The sequence below is a fragment of the Drosophila elegans genome, unplaced genomic scaffold (assembly GCF_018152505.1).
Source record: "Drosophila elegans isolate 14027-0461.03 unplaced genomic scaffold, ASM1815250v1 contig_814, whole genome shotgun sequence".
NCBI classification, from domain to species: Eukaryota; Metazoa; Arthropoda; class Insecta; order Diptera; family Drosophilidae; genus Drosophila; species Drosophila elegans.
Window position 1 is genome coordinate 2,053,182 of NW_024546167.1, and position 19,545 is coordinate 2,072,726.

General features: G+C 39.0%; 2 protein-coding genes and 1 pseudogene across 3 annotated transcripts in view; 2 read left to right on the forward strand and 1 right to left on the reverse strand.

Annotated features, from left to right (window-relative positions):
- Window positions 1–364: 364 nt before the first annotated feature.
- On the reverse strand, window positions 365–2,934 carry LOC108142135 (borealin). Of its 2 annotated transcripts, none has more exons than XM_041710561.1 (3): window positions 2,410–2,934; window positions 885–1,290; window positions 365–813 (listed from the first exon to the last, which is right to left on the reverse strand). In XM_041710561.1, exons 1-3 carry the CDS (start codon window positions 2,759–2,761, stop codon window positions 615–617), a joined length of 957 nt encoding a protein of 318 aa, XP_041566495.1. In that variant the 5' UTR covers window positions 2,762–2,934; the 3' UTR covers window positions 365–614. The 2 variants fall into 2 exon arrangements, with proteins under 2 accessions (XP_041566495.1, XP_017121320.1); XM_017265831.2 differs by having other exon boundaries at window positions 885–1,302; window positions 2,410–2,933.
- Window positions 2,935–7,058: 4,124 nt separating this feature from the next.
- LOC108141649 lies at window positions 7,059–9,591 on the forward strand (annotated as a pseudogene).
- LOC108141888 (guanine nucleotide-binding protein subunit gamma-e) overlaps window positions 7,121–19,545 on the forward strand; it is a 42,129-nt gene continuing 29,704 nt past the window's right edge. Inside the window, exon 1 of the mRNA XM_017265497.2 lies at window positions 7,121–7,310. The gene's annotated coding sequence lies outside the window, so the exon portion shown is untranslated. The remainder of the gene's footprint in view (window positions 7,311–19,545) is intronic.

Sequence of the window (19,545 nt, forward strand, 5' to 3'; positions counted from 1 at the left end):
AAAAGAACTAAAATAAAATATTTATAATATAACAATAATTTAAATTTAAAAATAATCATGTGCAAGAAGTGTCTCAAATCCAGGCATCTTAAGATGTTTTGTTTGGTTCCGAAATTTGAGTCTAGATTTCGCTGATAACTAAACAATAAATGTTTTTGTAATCCCCCTCGATTAAATAATTATCTTACCTTGTAGAAGAAGAATAAAATCTGGCCATTTCATTTAAATATAATTTAAATGACAATCTACATCTAGTTTACAAATTTCTCTATCTCATCGAATTTATCCATAGCAGAATTAAATTGGATGCGCACCTTCTCATCTCTTTCGGTTTTTCGGCGTTTTGCCTGAAGTCGTGTCATAATCATAGAGCGACGCATTTTTTATTTTAACAATGCACTTAAAAAATTACAATGAAGTCCCCGGACACTTACATGAACATAGAACTTATGAACTTGTGTTGAAGCTTAAATAGGTAAATAGGATATAGAATTTAATAAATGAAGACAAAATACTTGAACTATTTGGGTAATATGAAAACTGAACTTAAACAAAAAACGTACTAAAATATATGATATAGAATTTATATCTAGAAGAGCAATTCGAATGGGCAACTACTTAAAACCCGCCTGGCTGGCCTTATTCACGATCATCTGCAAGTTCTCGTGCAGTGTTTTGATCTGGTTTAGGGTATCCTCATCCAGATTCTCCAGTAGATTCGACTCGACCTCGCCAGCATCCAGTTTCTTGGGCCGCAAGCTGAGCACTCCGTTTCGAATGGGTATGTTCACATTGGCGAACTTGTCTGGCATTCTATTGATTACGAAAATTCATTGTTAATGGGTGACTTTTTGGGGAAGAGATGCAAACATCGAGAAACTTACACTTGAGCCACCATGGGGCTGCCGAATTTGGAGAGGGCCACCTCGCCGGGTTTGGGATAGCGCAGGAAGGCCATTGGCGGCGAACACGGTGATCCCGATCGCATCTGCATCTGTGCCAGCGGTGTGCGATCCGCACTGAAAGCCTTGGAACGCGAGGCCATTGGAGTGCGCATCTTACTCCGCGAATTGCGACTTCCCGCTGCTTTACTACTGTTTACTACTGCACTTTGTGGTTTGGCCGACTGCAGGATATTCAGCTCCCCGCAGGCCGACTGACTGCGCCGCCCACGTCGAGCCCTGGCCGAGTGCAGCGGTCCTGGAGTCCGCAGGGCCTTCGTAGACCGCAGCAAGGAGCCCGTGTGGGCGGACAGGAGACTGCCGCCGCTGGCCCCGATGCTGCTGTCCTCTGTAAGGTAGCCTAGATACAGTGACCGGCACAGGATGTGGATGTGGATGCGCATATGGGTGGTGGTGGTGCATTTTTTGAATGCAGTGAAATGTGCGGTGCGGAGTTAGAAAGCAAAGTTGAGTTAGTCACAAAGCCGGACACCAGTTAAAATACAATTTAAAGGGCAAAATGTAAACATAAAGAGAAGTGGGCTCGATTCGGTATCCGAAGCATTATCTACCTTATATATCATTTAAAAACTGTCGATACAGTAAGTGCAATTAAGTATTAGAATTATTAGAATAATACTATTCTGTAGCAATTTACTGAGATTTTTAATACTGTAGGTATTAAGTTATGTATTTAGTTTCTCATTGCTGTTTATACGACGTTTTGGATTTGACTTAATAAAGTACATCATGATTTTAAGATAAGCCATAGTAGAAAATAAATTATATGTATAATCAAACGAGTTTTTTTGGTTTTGTTTTTTGTATTGAAAGGCAATGGTAAGAAAAACACTATATCTTTTCAATTAATATTTTTGTATTCTTTTTTGATTAAAATAGGGAGGTGAAACGAAATTTGTTGATAACTGTTTTAGTATTTCGAAACTCTCTTTGACATACTTCTTTTCAATTTTGCTTATAACAAAGGTTTTTAAGAGTGCGACCCTAAATGTATATATTTTCGGACAAAATTGTTAAATAAACCCTATGCAAGGGAGAGAGATCTCATTTAATTAAAACAAAGTCCAAAAATATGAATTTTTCTTTTAAAATTGAGTAATAAACCGAAAACTTTAACGTGATTTACGGCAGATCAAATGCGTTCTGCAAAATAGTGCTAGGACTAAACATAGATCTTCAAGTAAAGGATCTGGAGTTTCTAAGATATTGCCCAGACTTTAAGGACCTCTGCTTAAAGATTTTGGTATTCAGTAATAGAACTCTAAAGACAGTGATGATAAGCCATAATAACCTTAACAAAATGGAAACAATTCAGATAAAATTTGGCAATAAACCATACATATGTATATACAGTAGGCAAAAAAAAGTTAAAATAACACTTTGTACTTAATGTTCGTACACCTTTTTACCCACTGTACATAAGGCGCCTCAAAAAGGGCGGACATACCTTCGTCATTGCGACTCCCGGTGGCCGTGGGGGCGTGGCCGTCGGTGGCGTTGCCGCTCATGGACATCGAGGCGAGCAGCTGCGTCTGGTCGCTGGCCTTAAAGTCGCTGAAGCGGTCAAGTTCGCCGAAGAGCCTCAACACCTCGGGCATCTTCAAGTTGGCCAGCTCCTTTTGGACCTGGCCCAGAAGCGTTTTCACCTGGTGGTCGACGGCGGACAGGAACTTGGTCTCCAGCGAATCGATGCTGATCAGGCGGGAATCCATTTTGAGCTCGTACAAACGCAACTTCTCCTCGCGATTCGCCACATCGCGATTGCGCTTCGAGTTCTTTGGTATCTTGGTGCGCGGCATCTTGGCGGCGGACTCTGCTCTCGAGCACTTTCCGGTTTAAGGTTAAAACTGTCTGATCTTGGGTGGATTTTAATACTTTTCTAGCCAGCGTCTGCGTTTTTAGTGTTTTTTCGATTTTGTCCGCTTAAATTCAAGCGTCATTGGTGCTAGCGATGGGTGAACTGAGATGCCAACATCTTTGCTATCGATGTTTTCGGTCTTATCGATGATCGGTAGGGACAATCGATGTGTATCCATCTCTAACTAGTATCGCACCTTACACGAAAAGATATACCCATGATTATATAATTTGTTTACAAAATTTATGGAACATTGATGGTTTCTGCAAAAAAACATTAGCAGAAATATTGCTTTTGTTCGGCACTTACCCATAGTTATCGATTGCATACGAGGCTCTGGCAACGCTCTTCAATGACTGATTAAAAACTACCTGGCAACGCTTGAATAGCTGCCAAGAATAATTTAATGACTGTTTAGTCTTACTTAAGGATGGAAGGGTTTTAAACTTTTTAATTTTCTGAATCAACAGTATGTTGAGAACAATCTGTACCAATTTCTAGTCCATCTGTGAAAAACTATCGGAGTTACAGCTTTTTAAACGCCTGGCCGTGCTACCAGATTGTTCACGTATGAATAAACGATCCCTTTGAAAATTTAAACATTACTTCTTCATTAAAAACAGCAGGTAATCACGAAAAGTCTTATTTTTAGTATATATTTTTTTAATAATAAATTATTCGCTTTTTTTAGCTTGAATTGCGTTGTTCACTTTAAAGTGCTCAAAAATATAGAAGAAAAAAAAACTTTTCGTGACTACCACTTTAAAATGCTTACACATTTTTTTTTCGATAATCCGGTCACGAGTTATAATGTTCACCGCAAACCAACATTTTTTCAAGGAGCTAAATGCTAATGCGCCAATGGAATCAGGAACATTTAAAAAGTGCGGCAATGGAATCAGGCTATTATAGATGTCGCCGCAAAAAAATTGCAGTTCGACAGATGGCGCCATCTATACTGCGATTGTTTTGTGGGGAAATATTTGGTTTGAAATTTGTAAGCTGAGTAATGGGTATCTAATAGTCGGGGAACCTGACTATAGCGTTCTTGCTGGTTTAATTTAGAGGTGTTTTAATAAACGGAGTAAAATTTAAAAAAAAATTACGGATATGGGTTGATGTATTCGGCTCCTCTGCAGAAATAAACTTTTGTTTTTAATTAAAAAAAAATTGGGTGGCACGATTCACATGGAGTGACCTTTAGCTTTTAAAGTTTCTGATACTCAAACTTTCTGATTCAATCTTTCTGAAAACAAGTGAAGTCGGCCGTAATCCAATGCCCCAAAAATTACAGCCGCAATCCTATTAGCCCGTTGCGAAAGCCCCCTTTCCCGGCCGTAAATTGTGTTCCGCACCACATTGTTTGCTATCTGTCTCTGCTAGTTGCACTTTGGCCCGCACACAATGGCAAGATTCTAATAAGCGTGGGTGGCAATGCGTGTGTGAATGGCACACAAATCAAAAGCATTTTTGTCAGCATTTGGGTGGCTTCCATGGAGGCGGTGGTGATTGAGGGGGCGTGGCTTTTGCGCCTTCGCTTCTGCACGGAACGTGGACACATCCTGGGGGAGGCATTTGAAAAAAAACACGCACCGTTGGCTCTGCACTTTATAGTTTGCCTCCTCAACCCTCGAAACACCCAGAAAAAATTCTGAGCTGAATCCTTATTTTAATATCCTATTTGTCCTGTTTACGTTCCCGAATAAATAATATCATATAACAAATCTATTTTGTATTGTTTGATTTTAAACCAGTGGTTCGCAACATTTTTATATAGATTTTCTTGAGATGGGCTTTGAAAACTTTCTTCTAGTTCAAGAAATGCGGTTATTAGGCACTGTGTTTTGTAAACATGATTTAAATTTATTATTGTTAATGTTAAATCAAAGCCTGAAATAGTAAACTTTTGTACGCAACTACATCTAACTTTAAACAGCTACTAATAATTGAGAAGTCCTCTTAAATACTTAAATTCCCAATTTCCTAGTTAATTTAAGATCTGTAGGAATTGTCGGCGATGACTGCAGCAAAATCACAAGTATTTAGCACACATTATGAATGTCTTCGACTTCGAGATTAAGTTCCGCAAGATTTTTGGTCTCAGCTTAACTGTCTGCCGTTTTATGACAATCGCATAATTTGAGAATTTTCTTAATTAAGTTGATTGGGTAAAAGTTTTAATTGGCTCGTAGCTCGTGCTCGCTTAAAGCCACAAAAGTGGATAAGCGATAAAGGATTGAAGGCTGATGCTGTCGAACGGCTTTCAAAATCGATGGCAGCACCAATAACACGCGCCAAAAGGATATATCCAAGCCATTCATCCTGGCATCCAGCTATCCGGTTATCCATCCATCCAACTGTCCATTGGAGAGAAGATATTTCAACGGCAACGACACTGAAACTCAATTTGCGCCGGCCAAACGATGCGTTAAGCATATAAAATGCAAAACGGAAGCGACGTTCACGGATAGATTACACAACTACTTACAAATGTGCGTTGCACAGCACACAGCACACAGCACACGGCACACCGCCCACTGCACCGCCCCACCCTCATTTCCACCATTTCTCAAGCTTTTCCTGCGTGTCTGCAACTGTTGCATATTGCAGAGTGTGCGTTGCCTTTATTGTCCCGATGTAAATGGAAACACCTGATCACGGCGGAGAAGTCAGCGCCGGAGTCCGTGGACGAGGAGTATTCCCGGATAAACGCGTCCGTAGAGCATAAACTGCGTCACTATCCCACTCGCCGGATGGCAGCAGACGGACGGAGAATGTCATCTTTCGGGAGCGTTTTCAGGTAATGCTGGCGAGGGATCCATTTCACAAAGCGCCGCAGGTAAAAGTGTCTTTGTGTCATCTGCTGGTGGTGCTGGTGCCCTGCAAGGACTAGTAACTACTTATAATGACTGGCCCAGAGGGATATAAACTATAATTTTGTTTCACAAAATGGTCAAATTAATTACTGCTTAGTCTATTTAAATAAAGTACTTAAATATTGAGACATACATTTATAAAAATAGGGATTGAAATATTTATAATTACATAATTCAATTCAATACTTAAAACAAACATTTATAAGAATAGGCTCCAATATATATTCTTATATTTTCAATATAATTATATTATGATTCATATTAGTTTAAAACAACATTAAAAAAAAAAACAGCCCAACAAAATTTGTTTTATTCGTGTTGTATTATTTGTACTTGTATTATTTTGTTTGATTATATTTTTTTAGAATGATCTCAACAAATATAAGTACGCTTTTTGCACATTAAATTACAAGCCTAATTTGGTTAAAAGATAATTTTCTGACCCCTATGAATTTTGAATATATTAAAGTAGTTAAATAAATCCATGTTTTTTTTTGGGAAAATGTATAAGTTAACATTTAATTTACAACTTCATATTTACTGTTGGTTTTTATTGATATGTTTTCTAAAAACTTCGGGCTATGTGGGCTTTACCAGTACGAAAGGGGTCAACAGAACTGATATCCAAAAGGACATGGGGCCAGACAGTCTCAACGGTCCTCTGCAACTACCAAGGCATTCATTAGAGGTTTATGGCCTTTCGATATAATTTCCAACCCTCCAACTTAATGAGCTGCAAGCGGGGAGCGGTTCAATTGAATTGTGTGCCGTAAGTTGGACAAACCCAATTAAAATTTCGACTGCCCGTTTCGGTGGCGATAAAGAAAGAATAGTGGAATAATAGGGCTCATCCGCCCATCCACCCCCAGCAATTGCACAGGTGTTGCGGAATGCCACTCGTTCCGGGGCACTCGATAGCTGCACCACATTGTAAACTCACTCAAAACGCACTCAAATTTCACTTCCACTCGTTCCGTGGCAACTCAACGTGCGCCTTGGCGTATGCAACGCATTTCAGTCGCTTGTGGGAGGCAGTTGCATTCGATTGCCAGCATTTTCATCAGCGGAAAAGCCCGAGAGCGCAGCGGAAAAGCCCGAGAGTCGAGCCCGAGAGTGAGCGGAGAGGGAGAGGCAGAGCACATTCGCTGTTGGTTGGTCCCACTCATTCGAAACATTTTCCTTCAGTTTTCCTTCGGCAGCCGTCGCTTATTTTTCCGTTCTGTTATTGTTGGCCTTTGTTTATTAGTGCGTGTCTTCGCTGCGAGCGGTTCTCGTAATTGAAACGAGAGCGACATAATTAAATTAAAATTTACTACCACACAGTAGCACATCGATAGACGGGCCAACTAATCACATTACCAACCATCAACCATCAGCCACCAGCTACCATTCGCCCATCAGCTATATCGTCAGTCGGAAACCGAATCGCAGACCCGCAACACATTGTATTGCATACTTTTTGGCGCGCTTCGAAATAAACACACCAATACTTCCACCAACAGGCAATACACCAACACAGTCAGGCTCGGTTTCTGCGAGAGTGCGAGTGTGTGTGAGTGCTTCCTGAAGTCGCCCTTCCTGCGAAGCGACAAAATTCATCAACTCTTGTGTCTGGTGAGTTGACGTTGACATAAAAGACAATAGAATTGCGGGCAATAAAAGGCAGAGCTCGATGCCAACAAGGGAATTCTGAGAAAACTGCTTGGGGCTGTCAAATGTTTGGCAATATTTGGTGCGAAACTGTCGGGATCATTAAGTTCAAGCTTCTGATCATTCAAGGTCTTAAAATGTAAAAACAAAAGCTCTTTGGGGTCGTAATTTCTGGAAACACTGTGGTACTTTGCTTTCAATATTAAAAAAACTGGGGAAAATATCTTTTAAAGCTGAATAATAAAGTAAGATATTTAAAATTAAATGCTGAACGTGATATTGTTCTTTTAAATTTATGATTTTATAACAATATAAGCTTTTAGTTCTTTTGCACAACATAAAGGAAATTCTCATTAATAGTATTTTTACCACATTATTTCCACGGACTCGTCTTCTCACTGAACTATACCATAAAATTTCAATATCGACAATAACAACATTTTTTTGTGGCTGTTTTCCACTTGGTCGGGTTTGTGTAACGAGCATTAAATTCTCTTCCATTACGTCGTGAATTCCCAAGAAATGCTATGACCATCAAAATTCCATGATGTTATCGGTTTCTTAATTTGGCGCCATAATAACATCTCTGGATCTCTGGACTTAATGGAGTTTTTGATTTTATTTCCTACTTTTAAGAAACCCCATTTAATAAGTAGAATGAACTCTATATTTGGGTGATTAAATTTGCTTCGTCATGCCTTCCTAGTTAATGTGATACATATTGGTAGATAATGACTCAAAGTCATTTTTCTATTGAACGAAAATCAAATTAATGTGATGCAAATGCGGTCAGGACGGGCAAATTAAATTAACAATTCGGTTGTTGCCTCACAAAATATACACTTTACTGGGTTGTAAGCACTGTATTTTCTCTGTTGAAATAACCTTTCATCCTTTAAAAAGAATATAACCGAGGAAGTATTAAACCGTAGACTTCCATTGTCTCGCTTAATATCGCGGTGGCTCAATGTGAAACAATTGAACCGAAATCGTCATTCATCCGGGATTCGATGAACATGCACCACCCATCCGTCCACGCTTATTATTATTCCTGCTCATCCTTGACCATCCGAACGCATCTGTGGTTAATGTGCGACAATTGTTCGATTTCCCTCATCGTATCCGCCATTGCAATTTACTGGGCTGTAATTATTTTACTTGCATGAATTAATTCTTTAAACTCAACTGCAATTATGTCTGGGACTGGAATTTTTTGTTATCAATTTAAAAACCATTTCGTGTATTATAATGTCCTTACTTCCCTTTCCGCAATGCAAATCATTTTTGTTTGCATGCCAAATTGGATGATTGAAATGCATTTGCATTAAATACGTGTTGTTTTACCTCTTTTGAAATAACCCCCTCCACAACCCATCGAAAATTACCTGAACCAACGCAATCACATTCGCTCACAATTCGCATTTGTCGCGCTTCAATTATAGTGGAAAATATTTGCATTCCAACGCATTGGGCACAAGCGGGGAAAAGGGAAAAACATGGAGGTTTATTTGCCTACGTGCCATTCGAAGGATATCCAGCCGAGGTCCTTTAGGTGGGGGTCTTAATGTGGGCTTTGCATTTCGCATTTGTGTCCATTGTCCACGTCTAAGCACGAGATCCAAATTATGCATGCTGCTTTAATAATGAATCAAAATTGAGAAAAATTAATTACGGCACAACGTATTTGTTTTATATTTGATTTATTGTTTGATCTGTGCAATACATAAATAATGTTTAAAGGCATTTTAGATGCAACTGCGTTGAGGTAACATGTCGGTGGGGAGATTTATTTATAAATTGAAATTTAAAATGTTGGGGCAGTGCTTTTATTATTTTTTTTCAAAACGAAATTTCAAATTTTTATCATAATTACTTAATGAATTCTGTTTGATAATTTGATTCTAACAGAATTCAATATATAAATCATGTGTTAATCAAATCCTATCCCTGTTGTATAATGCTAGTGCAGTTCTTAGGCACGACAACTGAAGTTTTCACTTTACAAAATCCTCGTACAAAAACGTATACATAATTTAATAGAATATTATATTCTGCTGAGACGGCGGGCGGCAGATGGCCAATGGCCGAGCCACAATAATGCATAGATAATGCGGCCGTCTGCAGAATCCGACTCCAGCTAGCCTTCCCGATTTTCCACCCACCGCTGTCATTGCCCAGAGTGAACAAGATGAAAAACTGCATTTCCTGGGGTTCCTCCGGTTCCTCCTGCATCAACAAATTATAATTGCAAGGGCTCCTCCAGCTCGGCTGGTAGTTTGAATGGGGTCTGCAAAAACATAGACAGGGGCGGTGGACTGGTCAGTTTCAGCGTGCGTTTGCAAAAGTCATAAAGAGCCCTTTACTTTTCCACGCCCCTTACAACGAATCGCCGACGAGTGCCGGACAAGTTGACGTTTTTGGTCCGCGACTCCTGTTCTTGCCGTTTCTTCCGCCCACTATTTTCTCGCCGGAGAAAGTATGTTAATAAAAATTTTAATTTATCGCCAGGCATAAAAAGTGGTAAAGTGCTGGGCAGGCAGCCGCCCTTCGCTTTCCATGCCGTTAACTTGAAGGGATATTTTCATATTTTCCCTTTTTATATTCCCTGTGTGCTTTAACACGCACCGAACGCGTTCGTTGGCATCGCCATCGCTCGAGCTCTCAATGGCTTCCACACTCAGGAAAATATGTTCTTAATTAAGATAATTGTCGACGATTTTTTACATTTTTATTTCTCAATTTTTAAAATTTTTTAAAATATAGTACCGTTTTGCGTAATGCTTTCGATTTTCCTTTGAAGCCGTGAATTTAAAAGAATTGTATTCTTCATCACAATTAAATACAATTTGGTGTTAATGAACAAATTACCTTAAAATTGGGCATAGATCTGATTGCCCTGATATATGGGCACAATTTTCATTATATTTCTTTTGAATTTGTAATATTTAACCATCACTAAGTAATAAATTGACTATAATGACCAATTGACTAAGAATCCTTAAAAGTAAAAAAAAAGAATAAAACAAAATACCCAATCTCTCTTTTAGGTTTTTAAAAAAACAAGATATTAAATAGTTAGTTAGGAATTTTCTTTTGATTTCTTATTTTTTGCTTTACAACATATTTTAATAGATGTCGTTAGTTTGACAATTATTTTTTTTAGGTGCATTTTTTCTTTGTCAGTCATACTGACGGTTTCAGTGACGCCCTCGTCCACTTGGGAATAACCTCCCTACGAAACGGGCGCCTCATCGATAATAGTTTCAAGAGTTTTTCGGCCAAGCAAAATAGAAATGCACGCCAAGTGCCGTCTGCAGATCCCTATCCCCACTCTCCAGACCATTTATGCCCCCCTACGCCCACGCACACGCCCCTTGAATAGCGCCCCTCGGCGAAAGTAACGCAATGGGAGGCGTGGCGTCCACTTCAAAAGTTCGATTTTCTGTATTGAAAATTGGCGTGCACTAGAGGCTCTGCGGGGTGAAGATGAATGGATGGATACGAGCTGATGGTTGGGTGAATGGAAAACCTTTCGGCTTGGCTTTAATTAGTGCGCAATCTTAATGTAAAAATTGCTTAGTATTTTCTGATTTCCTTTCATAGATTATTACTATTTGTATTAATCGTAATTCGTTATTTCTAATCAGTTGAAAATTAAGAAGCCATCAGTGTTCAAATATAATTTAAAAAATATTCTATGTAAAGATAAAATTATTCATTATTTCATTAAAATAATGCAGAGTGTATATAATGTTTTTTATTAAAAATCATATTCAAAATTTAAATCCTTTTGTTTGCTAATAAATTTAAGCATAAACATTTAATATTTATCAGTAAAGTCTCTTGACCTCTCAATGTTATTGTACATTAACTCAATATAAACAACACATTTTCCTAGAATATAAATCAGAATTAGTTTGTCATGCTCTGTAGGATTTTGGAATTTCCATTTGCCAAGATTAGCATATCTGGTGTTGTCCAAATAAAATTCAAAGCCTCTCTTCCGTCTGAATGAATGCATTTTATGCAGCAGCTCCATCAGAGTGCGGTGCACATAAAACTCAACGGAGATAGACCCTAAAATGGTGGCAGCTCGTAAATTGCGAAGGCTAATAGACTCGTGATGTTCAGTTGGCCCCGTCGCATTATAAATAACACACACTCGACACGGAGCTGGAATCCCGCTACGAACCGCATAATCCACAAATGCGACTATAAGCGGAAGTGCAGGCACAACATTTTCTCCAACCATCCGCCTTCCGGTTTCCGTGCGCTGTCTCTTTCTAGCCGTCTCCCCCTCTCGCTCACTTGGTCCTCTTCTGTCTCTTTCTGTTGCGGGTGCACCGTAGCAGAAGTTTGATAAATTAAATTTTACAACCCTCGACTCGAATTGCGACATTTCGTGGCGTATTTCCTTTTCCTTTTCTTTCCTAACCAACTATTAGAAAATGTAATAATAAAATATTTAATGACCACCTCTTTGGGGCAAAGCAAACAGTAGTGAGCACTTCTCGATAAATGTTGAATGACAAAAAGAAGAGTTTTAGTTTCTTCGTTTTATAGGAAGAAATTCCAAGAAACTTTCTTCGAACTTAGTGAGAATGTTTCAGTTAGTGTGTCAATTGGTTGGCGTCAAACATTCAATTTGTAAAAGGATTATGTTGGATTTAAGGATATAAGGCAGACAATGTTGTTGTTTAATTGGATTTCTGCAAAAAGAATTAGCTGAATATCCATATTTCGTTTTTTGGTCTTTAATTAAAAATATTTATGGTTATTTATTTTCTCAGTCATTTATTTTTTTTAACAAATTTATTTGAAGCTTAGCCAATAAATTCTATTCATTGCCTTTCCATTTAAAATAACAATTTAAGCCCTTGAAAAGGTACAAATGGATTTCCGCTTCCGTGTTAGTTTTTCTCCAATTAAAACCATTAATTGCGTCTGGCTAAATACGTTTTATTTGCCCGTTTTTCCCTTAACTGGATTTTTAATTGCTATTTGTGCAACATATTAAAAGGATCTACCACCAACTCCCAGTCAACTCACACAAGCAAAGCGATTGCCACACCGACATGAGGTGCAAACTGGCAATAGCGAAAAAAATAAGGGCATAACTTAGCATCAACGCCTTTCAAAGTAGGCCAAAATACATAATCAGGGGGCGTGGCTGAACATGGCAAGCGGAAAAACCCAGAAATTGCACCAAAATAAAAATTGCAAAAATGGCGGAGCAGAAATGATTGTAACTGGGAATATAGGAAGGAAGTAAAGAAAAAAAATCGGCTGCAAAATTATACGAGGCGGCATTCGCACACTACTGCACTTTTCTTCCTTTTGCATGTGTGTGTGCCAGGTGCCAGCTTCTCGTTTGTTCGTGTTTGTGTTTGTGTGTGTGTGCGTGTGTCTATCTATGTGTGTGTGTGTGTAGGAGGCAGGTCCTGGTCTACAGATAATTTCTTTGCCTTCCACATTGCAACGACGAGCATTTTCCCAATGTATTTTTCGCAAAGTTTCCGGTACGCTCGGCAGCAAATTTATTGAACCATGAAATGTTTGTGTACGTGTCCTGGCCGAAGGATAGAAGCTGACAAGCGGTGTCCCGGCGAATGGGGTTGGGGTTGGGGTATTCCGGACCGGATCGGAGGCTGCCGCTATAGAGACACCTACAATGGGGTGGCTGAGGGCGGTTTGGCTGGGAGGCGTGACTTGCTAGTTGTTTTTGTGCCATCGTTTACCCTGTAAAATAATACCTACGGGTGAAACCTTAATAAATAAAGTTATTAGAATTCAAATAGTAAAACTAGTAGTTTCCATAGTGTTCGAAATTTATTTGTCAGAGTTTAATCACTACTACTATGAGGAACAAATGGAAAATTAATTCTAATAAACAAAGAATCTAAATTTAGATTTAGAAAACTCAAAACTTGTAATATGTTCGAAATTGTTTCTCGTCGATAAACTATGGGGATTATATTTGGGATCACTCTAAATCAATTTATGCTTTTTGCCAACAATTTAACTTTTCCTTGAAGAAGTTAAACAGCAAAATATTTAAATTAATTGCATTTTTTAAGTAATGAACCTAAGCAAATTTTGTCCACCTCTTCAAAGTTTCGTAGCCTTGCCATGATTTGTTTTTATTGACTTTCAACTTTATATCATTGTTATCAAATTTCAAAAGAGACAATTGGTAATTAATATCCTGTTTGATTTATGAATACAAGATCAGTGTTTTAAGGGTCCGTTAGCTTAAGTCGAACATGCTTACAAAAAATTAAAAACAGCTAAATGAGCAATGTAAGCAAACCGGATAACTGCATTTATTGTGAGTAGGTGCCTGCAGGGCTAAAATATCGAGGGTATTCCCATGGTGAAGTCACCGCCTTCGACGAGAGTTTTACCTTGTAAGTTGTTGTCTTATTGCTTATTTGCTCAAGTTCTTTTGGTTTTCTCCGTGGCTCGTGTGCAAACTTTGCATTACTTTTACCGTTGCCCCCTGAAAGCTACCTATTCCCGAAAAAAAACCGACTATCACGTAACTGCTTTGTTTTTGCTTTGAAACATATTTAGTTGAACTTTTTATTTAACGCATCAATGGCCACTTGGCTATTGGCTTCAGCTGTGGAATCGACTTTGAATGGATCCAGCTTCCTTTTGTTGAATTCGAAGGGAAAAGCCAGAAAGGGTCGCAACCATTTTGTTGCTTCCCCGGGATTTCCCCGGGCTTTTCCCCGGGTTTTCCCCGGGCTTTTCCACGCTTAAAGCTGCACTTGCTGTTGTTGTATCTGCTGCTGTAACTGCCGCATGGCTCATAATTTTTCATTGCTGTCGGAGTTGCTGCCGGCTTCCCTCCCATGAAAAATTGATGCCAGTTTCGATTTGATTGGATTTGAAATGCTATCGAAGTATATTGAATTGCTTTTGCCGGGGGGTTGGTGGGGGCTTGGTATCGGGTGCTGCAATCAAGAGTTAATGGTGACTGGCTGACATTTAAGTTGCCCGTATTTTCTCAACTTGCCAGAAATTGCACTATGCATTTATTAAAACATTCCCAAGGAGTCCTGTTACTCAAGTCATTAATTCACCTGGAATCCCCTTGATCTTCATCTTTTGAGTGGCTTGATGGTGCTCGGAGCTGTGTAATAAATTGCCGGGCAAATGTGCATGCAAATTGTCCTTGTGTAAATGATTGCGAAACTGATATGCGTGAAAATGCGGTGACAAGGTGTTGGCAGGTGACAAGTTGAAATGGATTAAACGATTGTCAATGACACGCGGCTATGCCTTGGATGCCTTTTGATGGAGCTTTCGAAACACTTAGACAAGTGCTATTAAAGTGATTCGCACTTCAGTTACTCTCGTTTAAGGACTTCACTTAGAAGACCTCCCACAAAAAAAAGGACTTCGACAAAAGCAGAGCAGCGAACTCTATTCATTAGCAAATCTCCGCCGGGAGTTCATTTTGAGCAACTATTTTCGGGCCATTGCAGCATGGCTAATTCAATTAAACGCGGTGGATTTTTTCCACCTTTTTTTTGTAGGTGCGTTTTGAACTCAGCTTGGCTTGCTACGGACTTGTTCACCTATTGATCGTCCATTCAATTATTTGTGTCGTGGTGGGTGGCGGTGGGATGCTCCCCACGAACGGCCTTCAGCCCGCTCTTCTGTTAACAAAAATGCCAGACAAAGGCGCCAATCCCGGCCCCACCAAACCAAACCATCCGGATAATGCAACTTGGCATTTCTATGGATGCCTCGACATCGTTGCCGTGGCATTGCCTGGCACTATATCAAAGCCACCATTACCGCCCCTAAAATCCACCCACCGCCACCGCCACCGCCCCTAAAATCCACCCCCTGTGCGTTGCTCTCTTCGGTTGATCCAATTTTCAGCTCGACTTTTGGGGGAGCGGGAAAAGCTGTTTGGGGCATCCTTGGCCAAGGGCCGAAAAACTGCCGTAAACTAAATTCAATTAGATTTTTTTTTACTCTTCCCTCTCTGTCCTACCCCCTTGCCACTCTTCCCATCTCACTCGCTCTCCGTCCTGTCACAATAGATTTGCATAGTCGAATGGTCGAGGAGGAATTTGGGAGATTGGCTGGCAACATTTGTAACATGTGTAAAAGGGAAAAATTGATTTGATTAAATGTTGCCGGGCAACAAGTGCGTTCCATTTTACTCTCTTCCCATCGAATGGGCGCTGAGTGATTGGGGGCGTGGCTGCGATTTTTTACCATAGATTCAATTGCATTGTGCGTGATTGACTAACTGAGTCAGACTAATGGGGAGGTTTTTTACATTCGACATTTGCAAATGGAACCGGAGTTTCGAAAATGCTGTGAAACGAAGATTAGTCGTTAGGCAAAATTACAAAACATCACCAAAGGATAACTTCATTTTGCGAAGTAGAAATTAGTTAAATGCAGTTTAATTATTTTTTAATGATTTTCAAGCAAACAAATCTGGAACTCTCTAAGAACATCAATTATATTATTTGTATTCTTATTCTTTTGTTATTTATTCCACTTAATTTTTTAACCACTTCAATTAATAAGATGAAAAAACTCAGTTTAAAAAATGGTTAACTTTCTTAATCAATCAAATGATTTCTTAATTTGTATAAAAATATATTTTATAAACATGCAATCCATATGCATTTACAGCCACGATATCATTTTTGAACTAATAGCCTTCGCTATAACGAAAAAACATAATTTTATTAACATGGTTAGCTTCTAAACTTCCAAAAATTCATGTTAATCAAAAATACATATGGAAAAGAGCATACTAAATTAGTAACTGAAGTACGATAGCGTTACATTGTTGTACAACAATTGCATAAGTAATTGCTTGGGTTTTCACTTAAGCTTTTAGCTTTGAGTTCATCCCTTGCGAATTTTTCTTGCTCTTATCAAAAATGCACTTTTAATTTAATTTTGAACTAAATGAATGCACAGAAACAAGAAGACTAAATCTATTTGTACATAGACTTATGCTTTTTTGTACCCACTAAATTAAAAATCCACAAAAAGGTTTTTTGAGGCATCCTTTAGTTCTAAACTGGATTCAAAAGACTGTTCATTCCCAGTCTCTATCGCTTCATCTCTTTCTCTCTCCACCTCTATCTGTTTCACTCTTTGTTTATGTAAGCCTGTGTGTGTGTGTGTGTGTGTGTGTGTGGGTGGGGGATTAGTTAAATTTATGGCTGAAGCTTTAAGTAAATTGTATCGGATTTAAAACTAAGCACTCAACAGAAGTCGACCGACCTCTAACTAAATGACTCTCTGTCTGTGTTTGGGTATCTGTGTTTGAGTATTTGGTTGCATGTGCAGAAAAATATCAAATTTATTTTTAACACTACGAAAATATAGGATAACGTTCTTTGTTTTTTACCTCGTAACATGACTATTTTTTGATAATGCCAGACCTGTTATAATATCTAAACCAATTTAATTAAATTGCTTGCTGTGTAGACTTTTGAACGTTGTGTGTGTTGGCTAGAACAACACATTCAAATCCGAAGAGTAACCAAAGACCGCGCAGCTGTTTGTTGTACTTTGCTGCATACTTTGTGGCGCACTTAAATATGCAGACACACACACACATACACACACCACCTCGCACAGTCTGACACGCACACAGATGCAGAATGCAAGCTGCAGTCTGCAATGTAATTCATTTTTGACATACGCTACGCACAGATGGCTGAGGGGAGGACAAAGGAGGAGGGGAGGGAAAACGGAATGGGAAAGCGTTTTTCTCTTAATATAGAATCTGTGACTACAGTATAACCTGTACTCTAGCATTTCGTAACTCGATCTACCCATATCCTGTTCATTGTTGGTTAAAATTAAAAAGTTTTATATTTGAACTTTAAATAAGAATGCATAAGCATAAATGCAGACCCTTTAAAGATATTTGAGTACTTAATTTCGATTTACAAAAATAATATATACAATAACAAACATTAAAAGATGAGTTGCGATAGCAATAGCAATTTTGACCAAGCTAGCACCAAAGAATCAATTGAAGAACACATTTTCATGGTTTAAATATGGATCCCAATTATCAAACAAGTTTTTATTTCGGATTAACGTAAGTAAATAAAGGAAAGTATTACTACTAAATAGCTAAAAAAGAAAAGTATTACTATTACTTTTTAAAACTTTTTTTAATTCTAATAGTATAATGATATGAAATATTGCTTAACGGCCATGATGTCAATGTACCCGAATTCTTCTCAAGCACTGGGTATCAAAGGGAAAAGCGCAGAATAAATGAGGAACTCTCGGCAGCTGCGAACACTTTTACATATTTACAACTTAATACCTTGCCCAATGTTTGCCAGGGTGTGCGGGTGTGCTGGTCTACTTTAACTGTGTGCGTGTGTGTGTGTGCGAGGGCTTAACTTTGCATGCTGCAAATAATTAAAGCATGAAAGAAGGCGCTGCAGACAGAAGCAAACTAAGTGAGGACGAAAAGGGGAGTCAGCAACCAGCAGCCAGCAGCCAGCTGAGCAGCATGTGTCATCTCATGAAAGTTGCCTTCGTGTCATCCGTTGGACGCCATCCTTTGAAGCTCTCAAGGAGCAAATGTTGCTAGGATTGGGGGATGAGGGATGGGGGATGTGAAACCGCAGCCACAGAAGCAACTCGTTGTTGAATGTGCAAATGAGCTTGTCCTGGTTCTGCTGCTCTCTGTTCCTCGCTTCAAATTGAATATTTTAATGCAAATTTAATGGTGGTTTTTGTTTTCTGCCAGGCATCCCATTTAATTTTGTCTCAAGTTATTCTTTTAGTTGCTTTGTTGCTGCTACATGGCGAATGCTTCCTCCGGGGCTTCTTCCGGCTCACATTCCGGCCGGAGTGTTGGGGGATATGCATGTTGTTTTTGCGTGTCGGTAGCTTGCTTGCATCTTGAGCAGGAAATTTGCAAGATAATTGTTTCTGGAGTCCAGGCTGGGTATGTTTATATACACTCTGGGGAATCGTACTAATGGGGAATGGTCAAGTTTTCAAACATATTCAAGATTCAGTCAATAAATCCTTAACAAAAACTTTGGAAATAAAAAAGTCTTAAGTTATAGCTTTTAATAGAATTTTTATATGCAGCATACTGAGATTTGATTTTATTTAAAATGACTAGTGAAATCCTTATTGCTGGCAAATGAATATAGCACTTTTCGTTTTCAAAATTGAGTTGTGAAAAATAATACAAGTCTAACGTGCTTTCGTATTTAATCACCATTTATCATTTTATATATAAACTTTACTTATCTACTGATTTTTTAAAATAGCATTACCCCACTTAATCTAAAGTTTTTCTTGTATTTAATGCATTTTTCAGTTCTTCCCTTAAGCATCACTCATTTTAGACAGTTTGCCCTTTTGCCTGATGAAAAAGTCTCATTAGCCCTGCACTTCTCGCTTTCTTTTTTGAAACTGACCTTTTGTTTTGGACTTACTTTGGACTCAGTGAAGCAGTTAACAATTATCGCTTGTCCACAGTGCATCTCCATCTTCCGGCTAACTATTCATCATTGTGCCTGGCAGTGCGATATTGGGCTATTGGGTTCACCTGCAACCTGGACCCTTGCAAAAGAGGGAAGCCATCCAATCATTAGCAGGCCAGGCCTGGCCAAAGCCAAAGCCAAACAAACAGAGTGAGGGAATCAAGGGTATAGGGAAGATAGCAACTGAATTGTCACATGAAACGATTTTAATTGCATTTTTGTAGACTCCGTTTTCCTTGTTTTTTCTTTCTGCACTTGGCATCAACGGCAGGCAAACAACAATAAACAAACAGGCAGGCAAACGAGAGATAAACAAACAGAGCGTCAATGATACGGCTAAAAAATGATACCAGTTCCCCAACGATGTTTGCCTAGGTCGGGGGTCGTAAATTTAATAGCCTCTGGGCCTGACATTCGGATCGTTTGATTTATGTGATTTTAAGAAAGAAATACTGGACCAACAGTTCCGAGATGCCTTGGTCGCTTTAAGTTGCAATTCCCATCTACCTGGTGCTATGAAATCCTCATTAGAACGCACGTGTGGACACTGGCCAGGCAAACTTGGGGGAGGCATTGCGTAAATCACGCATACGCCGCGTTGTGCGTGTCAACGCATGAGTGGCGTGGTAGTGGTGCTACCTTGTCCAGTTTATAGCCAAATATACATAGCTAATTTGGAAACA

Coding starts and splice junctions, on each gene's coding strand:
- LOC108142135 (XM_017265831.2), bottom strand. CDS start 2,761: ATGCCGCGCACCAAGATACCAAAGAACTCGAAGCGCAATCGCGATGTG. Junction 1,303..2,409: donor CGGGAGTCGCAATGACGAAG/GTATGTCCGCCC, acceptor CACTGTATCTAG/GCTACCTTACAGAGGACAGC. Junction 814..884: donor AGCCCCATGGTGGCTCAAGT/GTAAGTTTCTCG, acceptor CGTAATCAATAG/AATGCCAGACAAGTTCGCCA.